Raw genomic sequence first — 8,870 nt, 5'->3', positions numbered from 1 at the left:
TCAGGTTTTCAGTTTTATTAATTTTCTCAGTATGTTATCCTTAGTTTCTGTTTATGCCCTCTCCACCTCTGTTTGCACCTAACCTGAATAAAACTCCCTTGTATCTAAGCCGTGCCTGCATTTTGGGTCCTCTATAACAACTCCACACCTCTGTCGCCGCAGCTGTGGAAGTACGGACCAGCTGGACGTGGAGATGCCTGGCCCGTCGGAGCCACCTCCGAGAAGAAAGCAGAGCCGCGCTGCCAGCACGTCTCTCCACAGCAGGGTTTTGGGACTTCAGAGCAGCAAGATGTGGTGAGTGAAAGAGATACTTTTTCTGTTTTTTCAGAAATTCGGACTGTTTATTCTGGGGCTGTTTTTCGTATGCCTAATGGTAATAACGGTGGCTCCCTGATTTTTACCTATGATCACAGAGACTCCCTTTTCTGAAACCATACCTGAGACTGTCAGCTCTGGCTTTAAAGATTTAAGGGACTGCTGTCCACCTGCATCTGCTCACTCTGAACAGTGAGCTGATTTCACTAAAACCTTTTTTCGTTGAGCCTGGTCATTTGTCAATGTGTGATCCTACTCAGCTCCTACTTCAGCCTCCATCATCTCCCCAGTGTGCAGCCCTGCTGTCTGTATTTTCATCGGTTCAGTCTCCAGTGTTGCCGTCGGTTCAGTCTTCAGCTCACTCACCTGCTGCTCAGCTGTCTGCAGTTCAGTCACCAGCTTGGGCTCGTGTTCCAGTGCCAGCCCAGTCTCCTGCTCTTAGCACTTTAGCGCAGCCTGCAGGTCAGTTACCTACTCTGTTGTCTGTGGTTCAGCTACATCCCCAGTGTGCAGTTCAATCATTAAAGCAGCTTATGGTTCAATCATTAGTTTAGGTATTAACTCAACAGTCAGTACAGTCATCAGTTCAGTCATCCACTCAACCATCAATTCAGCTAGCTATACAGCCAGGGGTCCCCACACCTACTGGCCCTGCATCTGCTCCTGCTGGTGACTCAGGTGAGCTAATCCAGCACTCCGTGGCTCCCAGGAGAGCCTGGCAAGCACTTCCTTCTGTCTGTTGGGGGCTCTGGAGAGCATGGCTAACACTTCCTTTTGTCTACTGGTACAAAAGGTCTTCTGGCTCCACTGAAGGGTCTGAGGGGCCCATTCAGCCATCTTCTGTTCCCGCTGGATGGTCCAAAGGGCCCGTTTAGCCATCTTCTGTACCTGCTAGAGGGTCTGAGGGGCCCATTTAGCCATCTGCCTCTGCTGAATGATCTGAGGGGCCTGTTCAACTGTCTCCTGTTCCCGCTGGATGGTCCAAAGGGCCCATTCAGCCATCTTCTGTACCTGTTAGAGGGTCCCAGGGGCCCGTTCAGCCATCTGCCTCTGCTGGAGGGTCCTATGTTCAGCTATCTTCTGCCTCTTCTGGGGGACCTGAGGAGATGCTCCATACATCTTCAGTCCCTGCTGAAGGATCTGAGGAACTGCTTCAGCACCTTGTGTCCGCTGATAACTCTGGTGAGTCCTTTCAGCCACCATCTGCAGCTCCCATGCTGTCGCCTGCAGCACCGCCACCGGCTCAAACGTGTGTGACGGCCACATCGCCTGTTGTTGTTACTCCATGTAAGATCCAAGATGGCGCCGCGTATGGATGCCCTGGTGCTTCGGTGCGTTACTTCTGTCTTGTTTTTGTGCATAACTTCTGTGTGTGGGCACTCCTCTGGATATTCTTACACCAGAGAAGAGCTTCTTAACCACAGGACTACAACACCTGTGGATTTACTTCCAATATTTGTCGCATCTGCGGCAGATTTACTGCAGACTCTGATCAGGAAAGTGAGACGCCGAAAGAGAGGTAAGCGAGCCGGCGCACTTGTGCGTCTGAGGAGACGTGGACTGCGAACTGCTCTTCCTGGGATCTTCCTTTCCAATGTACGCTCACTCAGGAATAAGTTAGACGAACTGGCCCTGATGAGAAGCATGAACAGAGACTTTGCCTCCTCCTGTGTCTTATGTTTTACGGAGACGTGGCTTTGTGAGGACATCCCGGACTGCGCGCTAAAGCTGGAGAGCTTTCATCTGCTGCGCACGGACCGGCAGGCCTCTCTCTCTGGTAAGACCAAAGGTGGAGGTGTCTGCTTCTACATTAATAGTGGCTGGTGCACAGACGTAACAGTGATTGCTCAGCACTGCTCTTCCTCTCTGGAATACCTTTTTATTCACTGCAAACCGTTTTATTCTCCACGGGAGTTTGCTTCATTCATCCTGGCCGCTGTTTACATCCCGCCAGATGTGGATGCGCAGGCATCTCAGTGCGCACTCGCGGAGCAGATACTGCACATGGAGCGGACATTCCCGGACTCTCTCATCATTGCTCTTGGGGACTTTAACAAAGCCAATCTGAGCCATGAGCTTCCCAAATACAAGCAGTATATTAAATGCCCGACCAGAGAGGAGAGGACATTAGACCACTGTTACAGCACGATCAGCGGGGCCTATCGTGCGGTGCCCCGCGCTTCACTCGGACTTTCTGACGACATTATGATCCACCTGATCCCCGCGTACAGACAGAGGCTGAAGCTCTCCAAACCTGTCGTGAGGACCAAAAAACTGTGGAGCAACGAGGCTGTGGAGGAGCTTCGCACGTGTTTGGAGTATACAGACTGGGACACAATGAAGGCTGCTTCTAACAGCTTGGACGAGTTTACGGACACTGTCACCTCCTATATCCACTTCTGTGAGGACAGCATTGTGCCATCACGCACCAGGGTGAGTTATAACAATGACAAACCCTGGTTTACTCCTAAACTCAAAAAGCTGTGGCTGGAAAAGAGAAAGGCGTTCAGAAGCGGAGACAGGGACTGCTACAGAGAGGCCAAGTACAGGTTCACTAAAGAAGTGGACTAAACACCAGCACTCTGAGAAGATGCAGCAGCAGATCTCAGAGAATGACTCGGCCTCTGTGTGGAAAGGTTTTAGGAATATCACAAACTACAAGCCTAAAACCCCCCACTCCACTGACGACTTACTCTTGGCCAACACCCTTAACGACTTTTACTGCCGTTTTGACGAGCCATCAGGCAGCCTTCACACCTCCAACGGCCCCAACAATAGAGACACTTTGGACACTCATTCCCCCACCTCTCCCCCCTCCACAGAGCCAACACTTCACCTACAACACCCCCCTCCTCACCCCACACAAAAGAGGATTTCACACCACCTCCTCCCACCACAACTCTTCATATTCATGAAGCAGATGTGAGGAAGCAGTTTATGAGTCTGAATGCTCGAAAAGCTCCCGGCCCAGACGGTGTGTCTCCTGCCACCCTCAGACACTGTGCAAACAAGCTGGCCCCAGTGTTTTCTGGCATTTTCAACTCCTCACTGCAGGCATATCATGTGCCGGCCTGCTTCAAGTCCTCTACCATAATCCCTGTCCCCAAGAAACCTAGGATCACTGGACTAAATGACTACAGACCCGTGGCTCTGACATCTGTGGTCATGAAGTCATTTGAGCGCCTGGTTCTCTCCTATCTCAAGACCCTCACGGCCCCCCTCCTGGATCCCCTGCAGTTTGCATACAGAGCCAACAGGTCTGTAGATGACGCAATCAACATGGCCCTACACTTTATCCTGCAGCATCTGGACTCCCCAGGAACCTACGCCAGGATCCTGTTTGTGGACTAAAGCTCTGCCTTCAACACCATCCTTCCAGACCATCTCCGAGGCAAGCTTTCCCAGATGAATGTGCCTGATCCCATCTGCCGGTGGATCACTGACTTCCTGACGGACAGGAAGCAGCATGTGAGGCTGGGAAAGAATGTCTCGGACTCCCGGACCATCAGCACCGGCTCCCCTCAGGGCTGTGTTTTTTCTCCTCTGCTCTTCTCCCTGTACACCAACTGCTGCACCTCCACCCACCAGTCTGTCAAGCTAATCAAGTTTGCAGATGACACCACCGTTATTGGACTCATCTCGGACGGGGATGAGTCTGCCTACAGGAGGGAGGTTGAACGTCTGGTGTCCTGGTGCAGCCACAACAACCTGGTGCTGAATGCCCAGAAGACAGTGGAGATTATTGTGGACTTCAGGAAGCACACAGCTCCACTCCTCCCCATCATCCTGTCTGACACCCCCATCACCTCTGTGGACTCATTCCGCTTCCTGGGTACCACCATCACCCAGGAACTGAAGTGGGAGCCCACCATCACTTCCGTCATTAAGAAAGCCCAGCAGAGGATGTACTTCCTGAGGCAGCTGAAGAAATTCAACCTGCCAACACGGACGATGATGCAATTCTACACTGCAATCATCGAGTCCATCCTCACCTCCTCCATCACTGTGTGGTACGCTGGAGCCACTATCAGGGACAAACAGAGACTGCAGCATGTTGTGCGCTCTGCTGACAAGGTGATTGGCTGCAGACTCCCATCTCTGCAGGACCTGTACACCTCCAGGACACTGATGCATGCAGCTCGGATCTCAGCTGACCCTTCTCACCCTAACGATATAACTGATGATATAATGACAATAGACAAAATACTTTATAACTCAACAACTTTATTAGAAAAAACATATATTGATGTTTTATATTTTAAAAATGTATGAAAACATGTATTTTCACTTAAACAAGCAACTGATGCCAAAAGGCATTTCCAGTGGAAATTGGCCGACATATCCTCAGCATTACCATGTATAACATCCACAATACTTAAAAAGAGGTTATACACACACAATATGGTAATATTATGTTGAAGCACAGTACGTATCACTCCGTGAGGCTCCGTAATGCTTCGACAGTCCACCAAGCGGTGCGGGTTTGTAGCTTAGCAAAGTCGTACTGAACATTTGACAGATTTTTGAGCACCGTGTACATAAATTCATTTCGAGTTCAGTAAACACAACCAGAATTCATACATAAGGCACACGGGATTATAAGGGGCTCTGTCAATTTTCAAAAAAACTTAAAGGATTCATTCTAAGTGCGTCGTATTTTCCAAACAACACGGTAATAACGACAGCCCGCTAGCATGACTACCAAAAATAGTGCTTTTTTTGTGTATCTGACGGACAAAAGCTAAACCAGTTCCACACCACTGAAGTTGCAGCATTTTTACAAACCAGTTCTGGTTCATCCGTTTCATTCAACGATCCGCTTTCCCCCTTCTCATTCTCCGTCTCCGCCATGCTTTTTCCGTCATGTGCATATGAAAACAAAGGCACTGCGCATCCGTGTTTCACCCATATTCTATTTTATATTTCATTTTCTTATCGTTGCCCAACATTATACCGGTATTACCATGAATGGTATGATATGGCCCAGCCCTACCACCAGTGTGGAGAGAGAAGAGAAGCTGTATGCATCCTTGGCATTAGTGTAGAGCAGATCTAAGATTCTCTCCTCCCTGGTGGGACAGGCCGCATATTGTGTAAATGTTGGCAGTGTGATGTCCAAGGTGACATTGTCGGGTATGTACAGACAGCAAGCCGAGGGGACATTAGAAAACCCACCCCAGCCCGCCGTTTCTTACAGAGGCAACTCTGGACTGAGACAGAGTCCAGGCCCTCTTCAGGAGACTGTTTCCAGAGCCCAAGCCCTGCATTGAGGTGAGCCCAACTATATTTAGCCGATACCTCTCAACCTCACGCACTAAATGAGGCTCCTTCCCTGCCAGAGAGGTGACATTCCATGTCCCAATTGACAGTCTTGGGATCAGTCTGCCAGGGCTTCCACTCTTGGCTGCCGCTTGGTACACGGTACACATGCACGCGACTCCTATGATGCCTCCTGCGGGTGGTGGGCCTGCGAGAGGAGGGGCCCATATCATCTTTTCAGGCTATGCTCAGCCGGGCCCCATGGACTAACAGCCGGCCACCAGACGCTCACCTTTGGGCACCTTCCCGAGCCTGGCTCCAGGCCGGGACCCCAATAACCCTCTCCTGGGAAGGGGAAACTGTTCCCTCAGTGATATTCTAATAAGTTTCTTCTGAATTGCTCTTTGTCTGGTCCCTCACCCAGGACAAATTTGCTATGGGAGACCCTACTAGACATATTATGTATAACTAATACAACTAACTTAATTAACAAGATTTGCACAACTACCATTAGGATTTATTTTTTTTTTAAATTTGAAAGTATACGTTGTAAAAAAATAAAAGAAAATCTAACTTTGACTCTGTAGTATTGAACAAAGTGTTGTATGAATGTCCACATAAACAAAAGCTTATTATCTAAGTTGCTGTTATTAGTAATAGTGGTAGTAGTAATATATATAAATTAGGAACAGATAATTGAATAATTGAATAGGGCATTTTTTTTCTCCTTACTCACACAACCGATAAAGATTATTAATCATAAATATGAATCTGAATGACCCCTGTCAGCATTAAGTAGTCCATCCATCCATTCGCTTTCGCTTATCCTTTTCAGGGTCACGGGGGGCGCTGGAGCCTATCCCAGCTGTCATGGACAGGTCGCCAGTCTGGCATTAAGTACTCCAACAGCTAAATATGAGTAAAAAGCTACAAAAAAAATGACGTAAATCTTAATGTTACACAAACTGGACTTTGCTATCCCCCATTAACCCAGTGCAAGAATGAATACAAACGTTTTTAAAGTGAAATAAACTTTATTGAACTTCCTTTTAATGTGCATTTGTTTAATTGGATGTATTTGTTGAAGTGGAACAGGAGCAAGACCACTGCAGAGAATAAAGTGATCGCAGCAGCAGACGTAAGTGTATCCAACAGGTCAATGGATCCATTCTTTGCCCACACGAACACCTAAAGCGTTTATGAGGATAAGATGTACGTGTTAGTTGATGCATTCTTTTATTGTGGTAAGTATCTCTGTATAACAAATACAAACTGCTCTTGCCTGCAAAGTTCTCCTATAGGATTCTCATCTTGTAGGCTCAGACCAATGCGTGCTTCATTGTCAGCATTTTGAAAATGTATTTCCACTGCATGAAGCACAATGAATTTTTAAATAAAAACGTTGGAATATCATTTGGGACCACTGAATCTGAGGAAATCAAACATATGTAGAACCAACACTTGTACATACCTGACATTGTTCGTCCTTATTGTTCTGCTTGTGACAGAGACCAGTTCCAAAGATAAGCTGCATGCAGAGGAAATAATTATTACTATCTTGGAAGAAGTAGTGAATTTTATTCTATAAGTGGAAGCTCTAAAGATTTCAGTCAAAAAATTGGAAGAATTGTTGATTTATATGTCTAAACTGGAAGCCCTACTGATTGGGATTAAAAAAATGAAACAAAAAACACAAGAATTAGTAATTATAATAAATAGAATGCTGACTGGACTCACCACTTAACAAATTATACTTCTCCAGACTTTGGCTGACATCACTATCTACTAGCAAATCAGATGATCGATTTCCGCTGTCTGTTATAAGACACTGTGACTTGGAATTGAGGATGACTTCTGAGGAATTGTATGTGTCATTAAAGTAACTGTGTAATCAAATCTACTAATTTGCATATCATCCTTTAGGAATCACATTAGTGTGAAATGTGACTCATTTGGAAATCCACATTGTGAAAGAAAAAACATAATTTGTTTTGAATAAAGTTCCGTGTTCTGTGTGATTAAAATGTGACTTGCTGTCTAAAAGACCTAAAATGATTAGTAAGTCTGCAATTACACTATATATACATGTGAGTACATTATAATTTTGGCCCATCACATTTTGACTCATTTTGGTGCAATTCTTTCCATTACATAATGTTTGAATATCACAACTGTTGATACTGCACCAAATTTGTAATGTTTCACTGTGTGGCTGACAGGAAATAGAACCCAAACACAGGACTCATACACGAGGAGGGATGAACTCAGCTTTATTGCCTGAAAAAACACACGTACTGAACTAAAACAAGGAGCCATAAACAAGAAACTCAAATCAAAAACCAAGGACACGAGGGAGCTACACTGGGAACACAGGGAACTAGGAGGGGGGAGAAAACACACACTGTGAGGGGTTGACGCAACAAGAAACGGAGGTAAAACAAACAATAAATACACAAGGAGAACAAGGAACAGCTGGGAGATACAGCTAAGGGCAATTACACACATGAAAAAAACAGGGAGGACAAACAAACCTGGAACATAAGGTCAGTGGGAGAAACTCAGAGATGGGAGATGAGGAAGGCTGGACAGAGAGACGCAGAGGAACATAGTGAATGAACATAGAGGACCGACACAGGTAGGGCTGATAAAAACACTCAAACACTAACCACAAGAACCAAACCCTAAGAACTAATACCAAAATCAGAATTAACACAAAACCAGTGTTGGGAAGGTTACTTTTAAAATGTATTCCATTACAGAATACAGAATACATGCCCCAAAATGTATTCTGTAACGTATTCCGTTACGTTACTCAATGAGAGTAACGTATTCTGAATACTTTGGATTACTTAATATATTATCATGCTGTTTACAACAACGTGAATGTACTATTGCTGTGTGATTTATTACTGTTACTGAAGGTCCGCGGCTCCGAACCATAGTAAAGGGACCTCTGACTAATACGGTGGGTTCTGTGTCGGCTCGTAGCTAAAAAATAGCTTTACTTTGTTGTGTGGGTCAACTTTGTTTGCGAGACACAGAGAGAGGCGTTGAAAGACTGCTCCAACGGAACTTATTGTTTTTGGAGGAAAACACAAACACTGTGTACAGTCGAGTCTTAATCACGTTAAAATGACATTAACGCCATAACGTGGCAAATCTCTGTTAACAAGATTGCCCGTGCTTGGGGCTGGACGTTAACGAGCTAACTGCGCTAACGCACTAGTTCCCACAAATTGAGCATTGCGTGGCACATCCGACATACTGTTTTACTTTTTTCCATGATGCGCTTACCA

The 8,870-nt window shown here is 46.1% G+C and overlaps 1 protein-coding gene across 2 annotated transcripts; it reads left to right on the top strand.

Annotated features, from left to right (window-relative positions):
• Positions 1–732: 732 nt before the first annotated feature.
• On the top strand, positions 733–4,312 carry LOC309707592 (uncharacterized protein). 2 transcript variants are annotated; one of them, XM_082535013.1, is made up of 2 exons: positions 733–993; positions 1,109–4,312. In XM_082535013.1, the coding sequence occupies exon 2, from the start codon at positions 1,615–1,617 to the stop codon at positions 2,884–2,886; it is 1,272 nt and encodes a 423-aa protein (XP_082391139.1). In that variant the 5' UTR covers positions 733–993; positions 1,109–1,614; the 3' UTR covers positions 2,887–4,312. The 2 variants fall into 2 exon arrangements, with proteins under 2 accessions (XP_082391139.1, XP_082391138.1); XM_082535012.1 differs by having other exon boundaries at positions 745–777; positions 829–4,312.
• Positions 4,313–8,870: the final 4,558 nt, after the last annotated feature.

This window comes from Aulonocara stuartgranti, assembly GCF_965226115.1.
Source record: "Aulonocara stuartgranti genome assembly, chromosome: 5".
NCBI lineage: Eukaryota > Metazoa > Chordata > Actinopteri > Cichliformes > Cichlidae > Aulonocara > Aulonocara stuartgranti.
Note: the sequence above shows the minus strand (reverse complement) of the source record. Positions and strands in the feature narration are given on the sequence as shown.

Excerpts from the sequence above, each read along its gene's own strand:
- LOC309707592 (XM_082535013.1), top strand. The coding sequence starts at position 1,615 with ATGGCGCCGCGTATGGATGCCCTGGTGCTTCGGTGCGTTACTTCTGTC.